Source organism: Camponotus vicinus, unplaced genomic scaffold (genome assembly GCF_025532165.1).
Source record: "Camponotus vicinus isolate PSW18456_S1 unplaced genomic scaffold, iyCamVici1.0 SCAF_3, whole genome shotgun sequence".
In the NCBI taxonomy this organism is placed as follows: domain Eukaryota; kingdom Metazoa; phylum Arthropoda; class Insecta; order Hymenoptera; family Formicidae; genus Camponotus; species Camponotus vicinus.
Window position 1 is genome coordinate 14920981 of NW_028141967.1, and position 19709 is coordinate 14940689.

General features: G+C 29.9%; 1 protein-coding gene and 1 long non-coding RNA gene across 3 annotated transcripts; one reads left to right on the forward strand and one right to left on the reverse strand.

Moving 5' to 3' along the window:
* Positions 1-1082: 1082 nt before the first annotated feature.
* On the reverse strand, positions 1083-19403 carry LOC145967801 (uncharacterized). 2 transcript variants are annotated; one of them, XM_083092765.1, is made up of 4 exons: positions 18838-19403; positions 1847-2293; positions 1474-1740; positions 1083-1346 (listed from the first exon to the last, which is right to left on the reverse strand). In XM_083092765.1, exons 1-4 carry the CDS (start codon positions 19281-19283, stop codon positions 1184-1186), a joined length of 1323 nt encoding a protein of 440 aa, XP_082948891.1. In that variant the 5' UTR covers positions 19284-19403; the 3' UTR covers positions 1083-1183. The 2 variants fall into 2 exon arrangements, with proteins under 2 accessions (XP_082948891.1, XP_082948892.1); XM_083092766.1 differs by having other exon boundaries at positions 1254-1395.
* LOC145967804 (uncharacterized) lies at positions 6403-7780 on the forward strand. Its single transcript, XR_014437560.1, has 3 exons — positions 6403-6595; positions 6679-6753; positions 7164-7780. It is a non-coding gene; the product is annotated as an uncharacterized LOC145967804 (long non-coding RNA).
* Positions 19404-19709: the final 306 nt, after the last annotated feature.

A 19709-nucleotide genomic window follows, 5' to 3' on the forward strand; every position in this document is an offset into this window, starting at 1 on the left:
TTTGTTTATTGTTGCATTAGTATTCATGTTTCATGTTCTTATCCAATTTGTTTCCCATTTCTCAAAGTCCCGCATCTATCTTCATCGTCCGCCGTTTTGTAAAACATTGTTTATACGTAACTCAAATTTGGTTTTTTTGCTTTTTAAGAGAAATGTTCAAGCTTTAATTTGAGCTTTGTTTCATCTCAATACGATGTTTTTTTGTTAATTTATTGCTCTTGAAAGATGTTAAAAAATTGTGCTAAAATTTAGTCGCCCGTTTTTTTGCGTGTGAATGTAGATATGTGGCTAATATATATGTATATCTAGTGGATATCTTTGGTGGATATGGACATATGGATGATATGTACACATCTAGTAAATACCCTCGCTAGTTATTCGAGAGATATAGATATTTTGTTCATTTATTAGATATCTGCTAGTTATCCATAGAGGATACAAACTTCAAATAGATATTTAGATACATATGTATTAGATATCTATTAAATAATTTTTTCTGTGTGAGAAAGTTACTTGGGTTCAAGTCTCGTTACGGCAAGAAATTATTTCTACGATATAGTCATTCTACGATATCCTCCTCCCTTTCCTTCCTCCTTCTTTATCTACTTTCTTTGGCTTGTAGTCCGTTGATGTAAGAAACTCTACTCTATTAATTGTTATACTCTATTTTATGAGTTGATGACCGGAATGTTTAAGATCCTAAATCGATGTTGACCAATAAATCAAAAAATGAATGAATGAATTGTTATGTCCAGACCTTTGAACGAATGGGAAGAACTTATTCCGTGACACACTTTAGAAGGACTTTTGTGTGGTTCAGGAAGGAAGCTCAGGAGTTTTCGAAATGAATGGTGGAAGGGGGAAATCTCATCCAAAGGACTTAGATCGGGAGGAAATCGCCCTTCGATGGCGAGAGGAAGGGAATATCCTGGAATGAACCAGGAGATAATTGTGGGCCTCAATTAAAACTTGATGCAGGAGTTTCAGATCTATAGAGCTAGGATCCCTTTCATTCATACAACTTCTTTCTTTACCATTTTTTTGTATATGTAAAAACAACGGATTTATTTGAGGCGTAAGAGTTAAATGAAACACCCTGTATATATATATATATATTTTTTTTTTTTTCAGGAATATTATAAATTTATTCCATATAATTATGTGCGTTTTTGATACTGAACTATTAATATATATCAGAAAAATTCGATAATTGTTTTTTCGATTTTTCCTGTAGTTCTATTTGCTTTTCTGGACCAAAATTCATCGCTATGTCAAGTATTTTGTATGCTACTTTATTAGAAATTGATCTTATAATGGAGAATTGCAAACCATACCGAAATATGAATCTGAAATTATTGAAACGGTAGAAATATATATTTTGCAATATATAATTGTCTGAAACGAAATTGATATTTAATATTTAGAGAACTAATATACTGTGATAGATTAAGTATTGCTATAAATATCACTCACGTCCAGACTTTGTAAGCAATCCACTCCGAGTAATTGAGTGATTTGTATAAATTCGACATATTTAGATTTAATATGTCTGTAGAGATTAATGTCATCACTTTATAAGGCATATATATCAAGGGATAGTAATTCACAGGTTCGACGAGACATCTGGTCATATGCTCCCATTCAGGTGTAATATCTTTAAAATTAGGCAATATCCAGTATTGATAAAAATCTCGCGTACGCTGTTTTATTTCCTCGAGGCTTCCACGACAAAAATTGTATCTGATGAATTATATAGTACAAAGTCGTACGTAAAGTATAGTACGAATTATCGGATGTCTAAAATAAAGAAAAATATTTTACAATACATTTTACAAATATTACTTACTCGTCTTCCATTCCGAGACAATATCCATAACATCTCCACAAGTAACAGAAAGCTTCTATATCTTCATCAGTCGCATCGTGTACTCCGATACTTTGCGGACAGAGTAAAAATAACGCTACGAAGCTGCATTGCATACCTGCCATGTCCGCGTTGTTTATACCTTTGGGTCTATATGGCGATTTTTCTAATACAATATAAGGACGTTGTCCGGATTTCTCAAATATACACGCCGCGGCAAAATCTTTTACAAGTATTTCGTGATCTGGACACCACAATTCTGGAATTTTGGATGCATTGTCGATTTGCTCGTTATCGAGTTTGTCCAATTTTGCCCTTATCATCGAATGCATTTTACATGCATATTGCATGTTGTTATAAGCCAGTGTTTCTTTAAGCCAAGGTTCTCCATAGTACCAAGTAAGAAAGTGCCGTATGGTTTTCAAATATCTTGCAAATTAGACCGATTTAAAAGAACATAATAATCGAAGTATTGCTTATATAGAATGAACATTAATAAACATTAATGAACATTAATAAACATTATAATTATTATAATAAGGTTTTATATAATTATGTGTTTTTTATCATTGATCTAATCTTGATTCACTTAAGCTAATGTTGACTTCGCTTTAGAAATTTTATTTTTTACACTGAAAAGAAATTCTGGGTAAACTTGTGAAGTGCATTTAATAATGCATTTTGTTAAATATTTAGTTTTTATCATTAATTATAATCAAATAATAATAATAACAAAACGTTTAGTAATAATTATAAACATTTTAAAAAAGCAAGTACTACATTTAATTGACTCAACTAAATTATGTAGTACTTATTATTAGTTTCGTAATAATTAACAACATTTGATAATTAATATTAAATTATTTTAAAAGCATTATTTGATGGATTTGCTGATATTACTAAATTATTTACAATGAGATGCACGGAAGTGCCCCCTCCAATTTTGATGAGCTTTTAATATGTTATCTGCAGTCTAGAGGGTAAAACCTTTTCCTTTGAAAATAATCGGTTTTTTTCTTTCGAGACGAATATCTTCGAAACTATAAGAGATTATTGTTATTGTTATTGTTATCATTATTGTTATTATTATTGTTGTTGTTGTTGTTGTTGTTATTATTATTATTTTTATTACTTTTTGTGCCGTTTACACATCTTGTGCCGTCTTAAATTAAACAAGTTTAGTCACGCTTCATTTTGTTCATACATTTTGAACTTATTTATATTTAACTTATTTATATTTAACGTATTGATATCTTATATAAACTTATATATCTTATATAATTATCTATTATACAGGGTGTCCCATTTTCAAAGTTCCACCCTCATAACTTTTCAGGATCGACGTTTGAAGGAAAACGACTCGAATAAAAGTTGTAGGAAACAAAGGGGGCTATCTAATAGTGACCTTGGATTCGACATTAAAGATCATTTTCAAGGTCATTTGAAGGTCAACTTCCGTTTTTTAAATGGGAACCCCTATTTTTTATTACTTATTCTTGTAGCTTATCTCGAGAGCTTTCCAAAACACTATAATAAAGTATTTCTTCATTCAGTACTTTTCGAGTTATGAAGCTTGAAATAATTTCTTAATTTTATATGAACCATAAAATATCTAGTAAAATATTCATTTTTCGATTATCTTACCTTAATACTTTTATGTACAAAATAATGAGAGGAATCAATTGGTGTAAAGAAAACATACAGTTGTTTTTAAGAAAAAATATGGAATTGTTAATTGCAAATTACATATTTTTTCTTAAAAACAACTATGTTTTTTCTTTAGACCAATTGATTCCTCTCATTATTTTGTACATAAAAGTATTAAGGTAAGATAATCGAAAAATGAATATTTTACTAGATATTTTATGGTTTATATAAAATTAAGAAATTATTTCAAGCCTCATAACTCGAAAAGTACTGAATGAAGAAATACTTTATTATAGTATTTTGGAAAGCTCTCGAGATAAGCTACAAGAATAAGTAATAAAAAAATAGGGGTTCCCACTTAAAAAACGGAAGTTGATCTTCAAATGACCTTGAAAATGACCTTTAATGTCGAATCCAAGCAGGGCCGGATTTAGGGGGAGGGGGGGCAACAGGGGCTGAAGCCCAGGGGCCTCCACAACACAAATTTTTGGGTAAAATTTCCTATCGAATGGTATACAACACTTACAAGGTCTATGTATATTGCTTGACCTTGTTATTTCGCAATAAATTATTTAAACAACGTAAAAATTTCTATTTGATTCAAAAATTGTTAGGAGTCTCCACCTCTTCGTTGCCCCAGGGCCTTCACACCTTTAAATCCGGCCCTGAATCCAAGGTCACTATTAGATAGCCCCCTTTGTTCCCTACAACTTTTATCCGAGTCGTTTTCCTTCAAACGTTGATCCTGAAAAGTTATGAGGGTGGAACTTTGAAAATGGGACACCCTGTATAAACTGTTACATCAATATTATTCTAACTATGCACGAAAGAAACGTGATTACATAGTCAAATGTATTTGTGTCATTTATCTTTTATATCGAAAAAACAGAACATATTACGTGAAAAATCGTGCGGATGGACGGGCGCGAATAGCATATTTATACAGAGAGGTTTATTCTTTAATTAATTCTGGAAAATAATTTTTCGAAATATAACTTAATCATATATGATTATATTCGTAAAAATATAACTTTTCATTTGGTGATAAAGAAATTTCAGAATTGAAAAAAGTAATATTTAGTGGTGGGGATGTTTTGAAAAATTAAAGAAATAAAAATTTCTTTAATCACTGTTGCAAAATATACTTGAAGCCATTTAACTTTTAATTTGAAAATTTTTTTCTATCTCTTATAATTTCGAAGATATTTGTCTCGAAATAAAAAAAACGTTTTTTTCGAAGGAGCATTTTACCTCTTACAAGACATATATATATATATATATACAGGGTGAGTTTTAATGGTTGTGTCAATCTTTTTATCATACGGAAGATTACCGATCGCAATAAATTGTCAGCTTTTCACTTGCTTTAATTGTACACATTATATTTCAGCCTTCGATACAGTCGATCCAATTAACTGACATCTATGTATCGATCAATTTATTAAAATTGCGATCGGTAATCTCCCGCATGATAAAAAGATTGACACAACCATTAAAACTCACCCTGTATATATATAAAATGTGTCCTTTATTTTTGTTTCGAAAACAACATATTAAAAGTTCATTAAAATTGAGGGAGAGGGGACACTTCCATGCATCTCCTTGCTAGTAAATATTGTTACGCGCCCGAGTCGTTACGGCCCTGCCGTTGTCCAGACAACGATGGTCAGCTGAGTCGGAAAATAGCTATCAAGCTTTACGGATGCGCCTTCCCAGTGAGCAATAAGTTATCGAAAAGAGTTCTAAAAGTACTAAGGTTTAAGAGTTGGACGTCTGAAAACGCCATCTGAATGATAACATAATGATATCAGTAAGTTCTCTAATGCGTCGATTTTAGAGGAAAAAAAGACTTCATATACATGACATCTAAAAGAATATTGTAGCATGACTTCTCATAAATGTCATCTAAAAGAGTACTGCAAAATGACTTCTTTTAAATGTTAAGAAAATGTTACTATTACCCAATAAACACATGATGGTATATTATACGTTTAAATCAAGTATTTACGGGAGGTCTAAATGTGATAGATTTACCCAATAAACACATGATGGAATATTAAACATTTATTAAACGTAAAGTTAGTATAAATGTGGTATAAGGCCCAGTTCCACAATCCAGTTAACCTGAGTTTAAGTGGCGAATGGACCAATCAGGACCCAGTTTAACGTATTAAACTCGGGTTAACTCGAGTTGTGGAACTGGGCCTAAGTATATCAGATAAACGTTTTAATTTTTATGGTTTTTATACAATCGTATAATATATGATAATGATATCCGTTTTTATTACATTTGCATAAAACAAAACGGACTTTATGCGTTGAAAAATATTATATAAGAATACGAAAAGAAACGTTTAGTTTCTAGAATGTATCTGCGTCTATTTTATTTCTTAAAATCGTATATTTATGTAATCGAAGAAACGTTTATTGAAAACGTATATAATTTATGAGAAAAATCTCATTTATAAATGTTTACAAAATTTTATTCTATAAATGGTATAATCTAAGTCTTAAAAACGTTAATAAATTGTTGCACGAATAATATATACACACCTGATTTTACAACTAAAATATTATACGACTAATAAACATTTTATTATTATATATATTTAACTCAAAATATGGACAAGTATGAAAGTTTTACTTTCTATAATAAGATCCCAGTGAGCATTATTGAGAGGAAGAAGTCTTTAAGAGGACTTTCTGAAGACTTCATTAATTTCTCTCAAAAATGATATCAATAAGTTATCTTTTTTGCAAGATATCTTTGAAAAACCTCTTTAAGAGGAATTTTTCAAAATCTCATTTATTTCTCTTGGAAATGATATCAATAAATGTATCTATTTGCAAACTGTCTTTTAAAAGAACTCTTTATGATATCTATTTATAGATGGCTCTAGAGTCTTAGAAGGAAGAGCTCTTTAAGAGGTCTTTTCAAATATCTCATTAATTTCTCTTGAAAATGTTATCAGTAAATAATCATTTCGCAAGATGTTTCTCAAAAACCACATAACCTATAATCAATCTACCGCATGTGAATGGACCAGAGAGATTATTTATTATATTGTAGAGAAAAAGATTTGTGTGAGTCAAGAAATTGACAAAAATAGAAGATGCGGAACAGCATGTGAGAAATGCATTAAAACTAATCGTAACTGATCTTTTAGCCTACAAACTGTCATGGACAGGACAGAAAAACACGATTGAAACAAGATGCATGAAATTTGTTGACGTTATTATCGGTATGATCTTATTGTCTCAAACTTTTAAATTAGTCCGAATTATATACATTACAAACACATACGATAATACATCACTAATAACGACTTGAACCTGATTTTTCAAGACTGGCATCTAATGCTCTAGAATTTTAACAGAAACACTCAGTGAACATTGTAGAGCATTGGCATAAAATTTACATATATTTAGTGATACTATACACATGCAGCAGGAGCATATTATTCTGTACACTGACTAATATGAATAACAAAATAACTGAATCAATGAATATATATATATATATATATATATATATATATATATATATATTCGTGCAGAGTAACATGCTCTTGGTGCATCACAAAATATATGTAAATTTTACATATGTAAATTTTTTTATTACGAAATTATAATTAATAAATATTTTTTTCAGAAGTAATCATCAGTGTTAGTGGGAAAAGTATTTCATCGCATAAAATTCAAGCTGTAATTAAGAACTGGCTACAGCATGCTGGAGATCGAATAAGTCGAACTATGAAACGACATGAAAAAAAGAAATGAAATTTTTTGAAATATTATAATTATATTGATTTTTATTTTGGATTTTTCTTTAAGCTTTATATTGATTTTTTTTTATTTTGGATTTTTCTTTAAGCTTTCAGCTTATAATAGAATTTTATTTTTTAAATATGTGCAATAATCTTTTTCTTTATTTTGGTTTGTAACAGAACTTTATTTTTTACATATGGCAATAAAATATGTATAAGAATGCAATAATTTTAAATAATTTTAAGTATATAATAAGAAAAATACAATTTCTTTATGTTTACAAAAACAAAATAAAAGTATATTTTTATACATGAAAGAAAAAAAATAATATATACCACATAATTTCTAATGTTTGTATAAAATGTATAAATTATATATTTATCATAAAAGAGTTGTGTATATATATATATATATATATATATATATATATATATATATATATATTATTGAGTATATTCTTTCAAATAATAAAATATGTAAAAATATTATAAATAAAAAATTCCGAAGCCATATCTGACTACGCATTGAAGATTAAGATTCAAGATTAAAGTTGAAATTAAAGTCCATATCAGATTACGCCTACGCATTGAAAATTTAAGATTAAAGTTGAAATTTGACTAATTAGGACAAAGAAACTTTAGTTCCTTTTGTTCTGATTTGTCAAATTCCAATCTTTAATCTTAAATTTTCAATGCGTAGGCGTAATCTGATATGGACTTTACCCAATAAACACATGATGGAATATTAAACATTTATTAAACGTAAAGTTAATATAAATGTGGTATAAGTATATCAGATAAACGTTTTAATTTTTATAGTTTTTATTTGACCATATTTTGAGTTAAATATATATAATAATAAAATGTTTATTAGTCGTATAATATTTTAGTTGTAAAATCAGGTGTGTATATATTATTCGTGCAACAATTTATTAACGTTTTTAAGACTTAGATTATACCATTTATAGAATAAAATTTTGTAAACATTTATAAATGAGATTTTTCTCATAAATTATATACGTTTTCAATAAACGTTTCTTCGATTACATAAATATACGATTTTAAGAAATAAAATAGACGCAGATACATTCTAGAAACTAAACGTTTCTTTTCGTATTCTTATATAATATTTTTCAACGCATAAAGTCCGTTTTGTTTTATGCAAATGTAATAAAAACGGATATCATTATCATATATTATACGATTGTATAAAAACCATAAAAATTAAAACGTTTATCTGATACACATAGTCCACTAAATCGCGCTTCGATATATATCGAAGTCCTCGCGTAACAATATTATTAAATAATCAGATTATTCTTTACAAATTTTATCAATTTATTCCTCTTGTTGCTTTATCCTATGCGCAACATCGTATTGTGCCGCATTTGTCCAAAGCTACTTATACCTGCTCGACCTCAATCTAAGCTCACGAGAGTGCGTCATAAAACTCGATTACTTTGTCGGCATTTGCGAAGACGTGAAGTAATTTATTCGTTCGTCAGTGAATTTGATATAATTTTTCATAACAAATGAGTTGGATGAGTTTTCGCTTTGGAAACTTAAAGATCTAATTGATATACTAAAAAATATGTATAGCTTATTATTTTTTTTTTCTCTTGTCGTTATCCCAGGTAGCACACGGTCGTTTTATATACGTTTCTTAAACGTATCCAATATTTTTTAACCGTAAAGCATTAATAAGAAACGTTTCTACAGAAACGCTTTTAAAATCATAGTTAAGGAAATGTATTTTTCACGTTTCTATAGACAAAATAAAAACTAATTTTTATTAATTTCAAATTAATTTTAAACTATATATATACATATGTACATACATATACATATACATACATACACACATGTATATATATATATATATATATATAATTATTATGAAAACTATATTAATTTCTATTTACAAATATATGAATAAGATCACTAAGAATCATTATTTCATTGATCTCTAGTAGAAACGCTTATTTTTTGTTACTTTATCTTATATCTCATTAATTATAGTCAGTGGAAGTAAAATTTCACCCCAAAATCAGTAATCGCTAGTTCGTTTGTTTACCGCTACGGTGCGCTATTTTTCTCGTACTTAAGTTTAAGTCATGAGGATTATATAAAGCTTGCAAAAGACGACAGATAAAATTAAAAGTATCACTTCGATTTAATTTCTGATACAATCTCAATAGAGGAATTTCAGATATTAAATCGATTTTATAAGTCTGACATGTCCGGCGAATAAACGAAAATGATCTGTTCGTTATATATTAAAGATGTAAAATAAATCATCATCTATTTAACATTCATGTTCTAATATGCATGTAAATATAAATAAAATTTTTAATTTTATACGAATTAGATAAATTAATATTACTAATTAAAACAGTCCAATATTACTAATTCTTTTAGTGAAATATTATTGATTTACAGTGCTATAATAACTTATAACTGCATATCAACTGTATATCAGTAACTCTCCCAAATAACATCAAGGTCTTGTAGAAATCTAAAAAACATCTCATTAAAGAAATTTTTAAGATATTTCTAAAAGATATCTAAAAGTCATTTAAAAGATGTCTAAAAAGATTTTGTTAAAGATGTCTTTGTAAAATTTCTAAAAGATATCTGTAGACATCTGAAAAGACATCTTAAAAGATATATTCTTAAGAGGATGCCGGATTACCGACAAAACGATTATTTTTTTCCACACCGAAATTTTTTTATTGATTGCACAGAATTATAATTCCTTCTCCACGATTAAAGTATATATAAAAACAAAGCAGGAACCTACTAGTTTTATGTCAAAAACAAAAAAAATTGAAAAATTACAGTTTTTTTATCAGCTTCTGACGTCAACCCGTAACAAAACTTGCTTAATATAAAAATGTTGCAGTTTATATGTACAAAATAACATAGCTTCCTGTTAGAGATTGCATGAAGGAATATAAATAAACTTTTAGAAATGAGTTTAGAATCGTAGTAAAAATAATTTCGGTACGCAAAATTTTCATGCATATTGTTGAGTGTGAGACTGCGATACAAGAGTAAAACAGAGCAGTAGATTAGTTGCTCGCTATCGCGACAGACGGCGCTATAGTCGGTTTGTGTGACAAGGAGAGTCAATCTCGTACCATCATTCTCTTTCATCTTGCGTGTAATAGTATACTTCAGTATACATGTACGCGCACATTAAAGCATTACATTCTTGTTTTCTTTCTCGAATTCCGCGTCATAGATACTCGCTGTCACGCAGCGGCGTAACAATCGTACGCGTAACAAGCTGCGGGAAAACAGCGTTACAACGAGTTACGTAGAAAATATTCTGTGTAAGTTATACATATACACAATATATATATATATATATATGTGTGTGGGGGGGGGGGTGAGTGTGTGGGTGTGTGTGAGTGTGTGTATGTATAGACGTATGTATGTACAAAAGTGATGCGAGAATTACGTGAAGAAGCGAGAAGATAATAAGAACGATCAAAATAACAATAAGAGCGAACGAGAAATAACACGAGCAACGAGGACTCGAACTCGAGAATCTGATCTTTCTTTCACACTATTATTTTCCTCTCGCTCACATCTATTACTGTCTCGCTCGCTCCTATTATTGTCTCGCTCGCATCTATTACTGTTTCGCTCGCTCCTATTATTATCTCGCTTGCATCTATTACTGTCTCACTCGCTCTCGATTCTTGGGTCCGCTTATCTTTTCGAGCTGTCTATCACGATTGTCAAGTGTGACGGAGAAAGCAAGACTATAAGTAAAGAGCGAGCGAGATGACCTATCATCAAAGAGTTCCGAAGTCTCTTACAATCGGTATCTTCGCTTCTTCTATCCATTTGCAATTCACGAAAATGTAAACATCTTATAAAATAAAAATTGAAACTTTTATTTTTAATTTCATCGGTTTGAAAATAATTTCAATGAATTAATGAGATTTTTGCGATTAAAATGATATCAAACACGACGTAAATCGGGTAATTTTTAATTAGTCTGATAATACAAGTTTTATAATTATAAATTTAACTAAATTTATGCCACTTATATTGTGTTTGATATTTTAATTTATGCCACTTATATTGTGTTTGATATTTTAATCGTAACATTCTCATTATTCTATTAAAATTACTTTCAAATGAATAAAAAATGCATTTCATTTTCTGACATATATTCGTGAATATTATAAATAAAGTCTCATGTAAGAGACTTCGCAATGTTCGACATCGAAAACTTTTTCGTTATTTATGATAATTTATAATAATTTATAATATAATAATTTACGACTTTAAATTGCTATAAAATAAAAACTAAAACTTTTATACTTTATTTGATCTTTTTTGATAAAAAGGGATTAATGAGATTTTTGCGTTTAAAATGACATCGAACATAATATATTTCGGATAACTTTTACTTATTGTTATATAAGTAAAAGAACGTATCTAATTGAAAATTATTCGAATAAAATGTTGGGTTGTTTAATGTGATTTTAGTCGTAAAAATCATATTAATTCTAAAATTATATTCAGTAAGATAAATTAAGTAATGTAAAAATTTTAGTTTGAAATACATTTTCAATGTTATTAATTGTGGTGTTCACATGACGTCTCCTGGTCTAAATATGGTCGATATAATTAATATTAAATGATCTATATATTGTGCAGTGAAGCAAATTATCTTAATTTATTATACATATTAAAATTATTTATTTATTTATTTCACATATTTAAATGTACCAGAAGATGTCATGTGAACATCACAATTGATAACATTGAAAATGTATTAGAAACTAAAATTTTTACATTACTTAATTTATCTTACTGAACATATTTTAGAATTAATATGGTTTTTACGACTAAAATCACATTAAACAACCCAACATTTTATTCGAATAATTTTCAATTAGATACATTCTTTTACTTATATAACAATAAGTAAAAGTTATCCGAATTATATTGTATTCGATGTCATTTTAAACGGAAAAATTTCATTAATCCCTTTTTATCAAAAAAGATCAAATAAAATATAAAAGTTTTAGTTTTTACTTTATGGCAATTTAAAGTCGTAAATTATTATAAATAACGAAAAAGTTTCCGATGTTGAACATTGCGAAGTCTCTTACATGAGACTTTATTTATAATATTCACGAATACATGTTAGAAAATAAAATGCATTTTTTATTCATTTGAAAATAATTTTAAAAGAATAATGAGAATGTTGCGATTAAAATAATATCAAACACGATATAAATCGCATAAATTTAGTTAAATATATAATTATAAAACTTGTATTATCAGACTAATTAAAAATTATCCGATTTACGTCGTGTTTAATATCATTTCGCAAAAATCGCAAAAATCTCATTAATTCATTAAAATTATTTTCAAACCGATGAAATTAAAAATAAAAGTTTCAATTTTTATTTTATAAGATGTTTACATTTTCATGAATTCGGAATAGATAGAGGAAGCGAAGAAACCGATTGTAAGACTTCGGAACTCTTTGATGATAGGTCATCTCGCTCGCTCTCTACTCATGGTCTTGTTTTCTCCGTCACACTTGACAATCGTGATAGACAGTTCGAAAAGATAAGCGGACCAAAGAATCGAGAGCGAGTGAGACAGTAATAGATGCGAGCGAGACAATAATAGGAGCGAGCGAGACAGTAATAGATGCGAGCGAGAGGAAAATAATAGTGTGAAAGAAAGATCTGATTCTCGAGCTCGAATCCTTGTTGCTATTTCTATCTCGTTCGCTTTTGTTGTTATTTCGCTCGTTCTTATTACCTCGCTTCCTCATGTAACTCTCGCGTCACTTTTATACATACATACGTCCATACATACACACATCCACACTCACATCCACCCACCCACACACACACGCACGCACACACACGCACACACACACGCGCGCGCGCGCGCGCACACACACACACACGCGCACGCGCGCGCGCGCGCACACACACACACACACACACACACACACACACACACACACACACACGAACACACACACACACACACACACACACACACACACACATACACACACACACACACACACACACACACATATATATATATATATATATATATATATATATATATATATATATATATATACAGGGTGACCCATTTTAATTTAGGCAGCCAAATAACTCGAAAAATAAGCAAGATAGAGAAAAATGTTTTAGACAAAAGTTGTATGGTTTCGAGGGGGCCATAAGATGGTATCATTGGTTTGACCTTGAAGAGTCATTTGAAGGTCACGTGAAGGTCACTTCAATTTTTTTAAATGGAACATCCTATATATTTTTGTACATTCTTGTAGCTCATCTCGAGAGCTTTCCAAAACACTATAATTAAGTACATTTTCGTTAAGTACTTTTTGAGTTATGAGGCTTGAAATAATTTCTTAATTTTACATAAACCGTAAAATATCTTGTAAAATATTCATTTTTCGATTACCTTACCTTAATAGTTTTATGTTCAAAATAATGAGAGGAATCAATTGGTGTAAAGAAAACACATAGTTGTTTCGAAGAAAAAATATGTAATTTGCAATTAACAATTCCATATTTTTTCTTAAAAACAACTATGTGTTTTCTTTACACCAATTGATTCCTCTCATTATTTTGTACATAAAAGTATTAAGGTAAGATAATCGAAAAATGAATATTTTACAAGATATTTTACGGTTTATGTAAAATTAAGAAATTATTTCAAGCATCATAACTCAAAAAGTACTTAACGGAAAGGTACTTAATTATAGTGTTTTGGAAAGCTCTCGAAATAAGCTACAAGAATGTACAAAAATATATAGGGTATTCCATTTAAAAAAATTGAAGTGACCTTCACGTGACCTTCAAATGACTCTTCAAGGTCAAACCAATGATACCATCTTATGGCCCCCTCGAAACCATACAACTTTTGTCTAAAACATTTTTCTCTATCTTGCTTATTTTTCGAGTTATTTGGCTGCCTAAGTTAAAATGGGTCACCCTGTATATATATATAGACACACACACACGTACAGATTATATATTTTACCAGATGCGGTTTGCATGTGTGCTCTGGTTATTAAAATATTTATTTCAGAGGCGATCTATTCGTGAGCTGATTATTAAAAAAAAATCCAGAGGCGATCTAATACGTATGCTGGTTTAAAAGAACCCAGAGGCGATTTAATTCGTGTGCTGGTTATTGAAAAAAAATCCAGAGGCGATTTAATTCGTGTGCTGGTTGTTTTTAGAAATATTTCATACCAGATGCGGTTTGCATGTGCGCTCTGGTTATTAAAATATTTATTTCAGAGGCGATCTATTCGTGAGCTGATTATTTAAAAAAAATCCAGAGGCGATCTAATTCGTATGCTGGTTTAAAAGAACCCAGAGGCGATTTAATTCGTGTGCTGGTTATTGAAAAAAAATCCAGAGGCGATTTAATTCGTGTGCCGGTTATTCAAAAAAATCCAGAGGCAATTTATTCGTAGGCTGGTTGTTTTTAGAAATATTTCATATCAGATGCGGTTTGCATGTGCGCTTTGGTTATTTAAAATATTTATTTCAGAGACGATCTATTCGTGAGCTGATTATTGAAAAAAAAATCCAGAGGCGATCTAATTTGTATGTTGGTTATTCAAAAAAAATTCGAAAAGCGATCTTAATTTGTGTGCTGGTTACTTTCAAAAATGTTTTACATCAGATACGATTTGCCTGTGCATTCTGGAAGCGAAATTTAAACGAAATTTAATTCAGAGATCATAAAGACACTGCCTCAACTAAAAGGCATATTTGATAAGAATAAAAATCCAGATAAAATGAATCATTGAACCGATTTTTACACGTTATAAGAGAATTCTTATTTTGAAAGTGTGCTATATTATATTGCGATAATTCTTATATAATTGTAGCATGTCATATAGCGACAAAAGCTAACAAATTATTGAGCAAATTATACTGATCGCTGGCGATTTTTTTGATAACACCAAGCTTCGAATGTACGATAGCTTACCCGGCTGTGTGGTCTATTGGTGCCTAAAAAAAATTACTTTTATTGCCGTTGCCTACAAATAATATAATATTTGAAATGTTTCAACTTGATAGCATATGCTATGAAATTTATGCTGCGGCTTTCCCTACACTACTATAAACTATAGTCTTAGAAGGAAATCCTTGTAAAGAAAAATATTTCAATAATGTGAAATGTACAAAGCAACATTTTTTTTAAATTATAGCAGAAAGTAAATTGCCTTTTCCAAAGGTGAATGTCAGATCAGATATGATAAATGTAAGATATATGAATGATAAATTATTCATATATCTTACATTTATCATATCTGATCACAATATTCTAATGAATATCGTTAGAAAAAGACGCCTCAGTACAAATATCTCATTTGCATATATCGGAGAGACGAAAAAAATATATATTATGGTTGCGTCTGGAAATGGACGATGAAACCTATTATATTATCGATATAAATCTATTATTTCGATGCTTTTGAAACAAAGAATGTATTATGAAAATATTTATATTATTTATCAATTTTACGACATTACACCAATTTGCATAAAACATTTTATATTGTTAGCTTTTGATTATATCGATTTAACAAACGTCGTGCATAAATTGTAATTTGCAGAAAGTTATATGCAAATATCTTTTTTATTGTATATACAGAATGTCGCAGAGTACTATACATATATAAGCGCTTGTGAGGAGCGCAGTAAATTGAAGAAACAAGTCCCATGGCATTTTACGATTTTCACAATAATAGAAATTATAAAATAAATAAATTATATAATAATATTAAATAAAATCGAACGAATGTGTATCTACGTGTGTGTGTGTATATGTGTGTATGTGTGTGTGTGTGTGTGTGTGTGTGTGTGTGTGTGTGTGTGTGTGTGTGTGTGTGTGTGTGTGAGAGAGAGAGAGAGAGAGAGAGAGAGAGAGAGAGAGAGAGAGAGAGAGAGAGAGAGAGAGAGAGAGAGAGAGAGAGAGAGAGAGAGAGAGAGAGAGAGAGAGAGAAGCGCTCGGCCGTTCGAGCTGTCGCATTATCCAGTGTGTTAGGCATTTTGTCGGTGCGCGGCAAGGGGAGGGACAGCGCGGCGTGGCGATGACGTAACGAATGACAACGGCATGTCCCGCTGTTCTTCCCCTTGTCACGTGCCGACGCACGAAAAGCCTAACACGCTGGACCATGCAATAGCTCGAACGGTCGAGCGTTTCTCTCTCTCTCTCTCTCTCTCTCTCTCTCTCTCTCTCTCTCTCTCTCTCTCTCTCTCTCTCTCTCTCTCTCTCTCTCTCTCTCTCTCTCTCTCTCTCTCTCTCTCTCACACACACACACACACACACACACACACACACACACGTAGATACACATTCGTTCGATTTTATTTAATATTATTATATAATTTATTTATTTTATAATTTCTATTATTGCGAAAATCGTAAAATGCTATGGAACTTTTTTCTTCAATTTACTGCGCTCCTCACAAGCGCTTATATATGTATAGTACTCTACGACACTCTGTATATACAATAAGAAGGATATTTGCATATAACTTTCTACAAATTACAATTTATGCATGACATTTGTTAAATCGATATAATCAAAAGCTAACAATATAAAATGTTTTATGCAAATTGTTTGATGTAATATCGTATTCATAAAATTTATAAGTATATAATATTTATAAATATTTTCACAATATATTTTTATTATATATATAAAGAAACATAGCTAAATGAGAGCAATGATATTAGAATTATGTTTAAATATGTACGCAATAAAGATAGATCTATGCTCTAAAATCGTTGCTTGTGCGAGACGATAGAGCAGTGAAAATGCAACATATTTTTTGTTCCAATAAACACAATGTAAAGAAAAGCTTTCACATTGCTCTTTCTAAAATATGCATGTCTTTTTATTCTAGAAAATACTGTCGGTAACATAACTATAAGTGTTGGTAATGTACCGACACTTTTAGTTATGTTAAAATGAGGGCGCCTACCCGTCGGAGTTCGGCTGCGACTCCGGCATCCTCTTAAAAGATCTTAATATATCTGTAACAGATATATTAAAGATATCTAAATGATTTCTCTCGAAAGATGTCTTCAAGACTATTTTAAAAGATATTTGTTATACATGTTAAAGATATTTCAAAACTCTTTAAAAGATCTTCTTATCTTTAAAAGATTTCTAATAGACAGGCATATACTAAATAATATAATAATAATAATAATAATATATATATATATATATATATATATATATATATATATGACAAAATAAGTGTTATGTATTAATTCTTTAAAGCAGCATATATTTTGCGATTCCAAAAACTCGCTCATTTATTTAAGATCGCACGTATACTTTTGTCTTGTTCAGTCGAGTTAGTTTTCACAATTCGTGACAAAACATATTTGGAATTCGCGTACAAAAAGTCAAATTGGCGACGATTCGCATTATATAATAATCGAGTTTCGCCATAACCCTTGGTCCAATCTTGCTTTAAAAGACGGAGTCGTAACAATATTTGGACGTCCACAAGATGTCCGGTCTTGGACGTCAAAGTTTCGCGCGAGCACGCAAGCATGTGTTAGTTCGTTTACCGCTACGCGACGTGCGATGCGCTATCTTTCTCGTATTTAAGTTTTAGTTATGAGAATTATATAAAGTTTACAAAAGGTAACAAATAAGATTAAAAATATACTGTTCAATTTAATTTCTGATTTTCTAAATCACGAGTTTCAGATATTAAATTGATTTTATAAGTCGGACAAGTAAATGTCCGGCGAATAAACGAAAATAATCCGTTCAGTATCTAAAAGATATCTTTGAAACTTCTTTTCTTATGTCTAAAAGATTACTTTAAGACTTCTTTAAAATTCCTGCAAGATATCTTTAAGACATCTATAGATATCTGAAACTGTTACATAACATATCTTTTAGAGATTTAAAAGATATCTTTAAAATGTCTAAAAGATTACTTTAAGACTCCTTTTAAATTGCTGCAAGATATCTTTAAGATATCTATAGATATCTGAAAGATATCTGAAACTGTTGCATAAGACATCCTTTAGATCTCGAAAAGATATCTTTTCGTAAAAAATGCAAGACATCTTAAGATATAACAAGAAATCTTTTAGAAATCTAAAAGATATCTTTTTGTTTATCTGGGCTGTTTACTGTTTTCAGTGATAATATACTGATTCATTTTTAGAGAGTGTATATGAATGCATTATTTTATTAATTCCATAAAAAAAACAAACGTTTAACGAATAAAAGAAAAAAATGTATTTTAAACGTATTTTAAACATTTTTTAAACGTTTTTTTTATTAGAAAAGAAACGTATCTTTTAACGTTCTTCAAGTGGACATTTTATCACACAATCAGAAACGTTTTCAAGAATCGGTTATAAAACGTTTCGAAGAAACATTTGTGAAACGTTTTTGAAACGAATATGTGCTACCTGGGTACTATTCAAAACTATCTTTTCATCGAAGTTTCATTGTATTAAAATTAAAGAGAAATATACCTTTTGAATCCCAAATATGGCGTATGAGTCTTCCTAGTCATGATAATCGGTTTTAAAGCATCGTTGAAAGAATAAATATGCATAAGGCCTAGTATTGTGGAGACTAAAACAGAAAACCAATGGTCGCGCACAAATTTTTGTCCTCGACGATATTTATCCATATTCAACCATTCAGGTTTCTTTTTTTCTGATCGATCGATTATTCCTCGAAAAGAAGCTGGAATGAGGTTTAATAACGATTCCGGCATGTTTGGAAAGAATTTGGTGATATTTTTGGTTATCCAAATAGATTGTTCTTGTACAGGCCAGATATCAAAATCATTCGGAAACAATTTTCTATCAAATGTGGTTTTCAACGCTGCTACGTATTCATATTCACTTGAATGTTGCGAAATGCAATTGGAATTTTTATTAGTATTCTTAAACGTGACATTATTGATCGTCATATTTTACAAAAAACTTTTTCGTGACACAAACTATCAAAATTTTCATACACGTATACTGTGAAAGCTACGTTAAGTTAAATCAATACAATGTCAATGATATTACTCTAAAAGTTGTGTATTAAAAGATGAGTATATATATATATGCTCGCTGTTTTTCTCTTTCGTCTTATATAAGTGATCCTCACTATATCCCCACTATATTGTTGCGCCCGCGGAGCGAGAGCTTCGATATACTGGGTGTTAAAAAAGTCTGGAATGGACGGTCGAATATCTCGTAAACGTTGCATTTTAGAGAAAAATATTTCATACAAAAGTTGTAAGGCTTAAAAAGACGCATATTCCCACTATATCTTCATTTTATCCTCGCTATATCCTCATTTTATCCCCGCTATATCCTCATCATATTAACAGTGATTGGAATCACTA

Coding starts and splice junctions, on each gene's coding strand:
- LOC145967801 (XM_083092765.1), bottom strand. CDS start 19,283: ATGACGATCAATAATGTCACGTTTAAGAATACTAATAAAAATTCCAAT. Junction 2,294..18,837: donor CCATATTTGGGATTCAAAAG/GTATATTTCTCT, acceptor CTAATTTGCAAG/ATATTTGAAAACCATACGGC. Junction 1,741..1,846: donor TGTCTCGGAATGGAAGACGA/GTAAGTAATATT, acceptor ATAATTCATCAG/ATACAATTTTTGTCGTGGAA.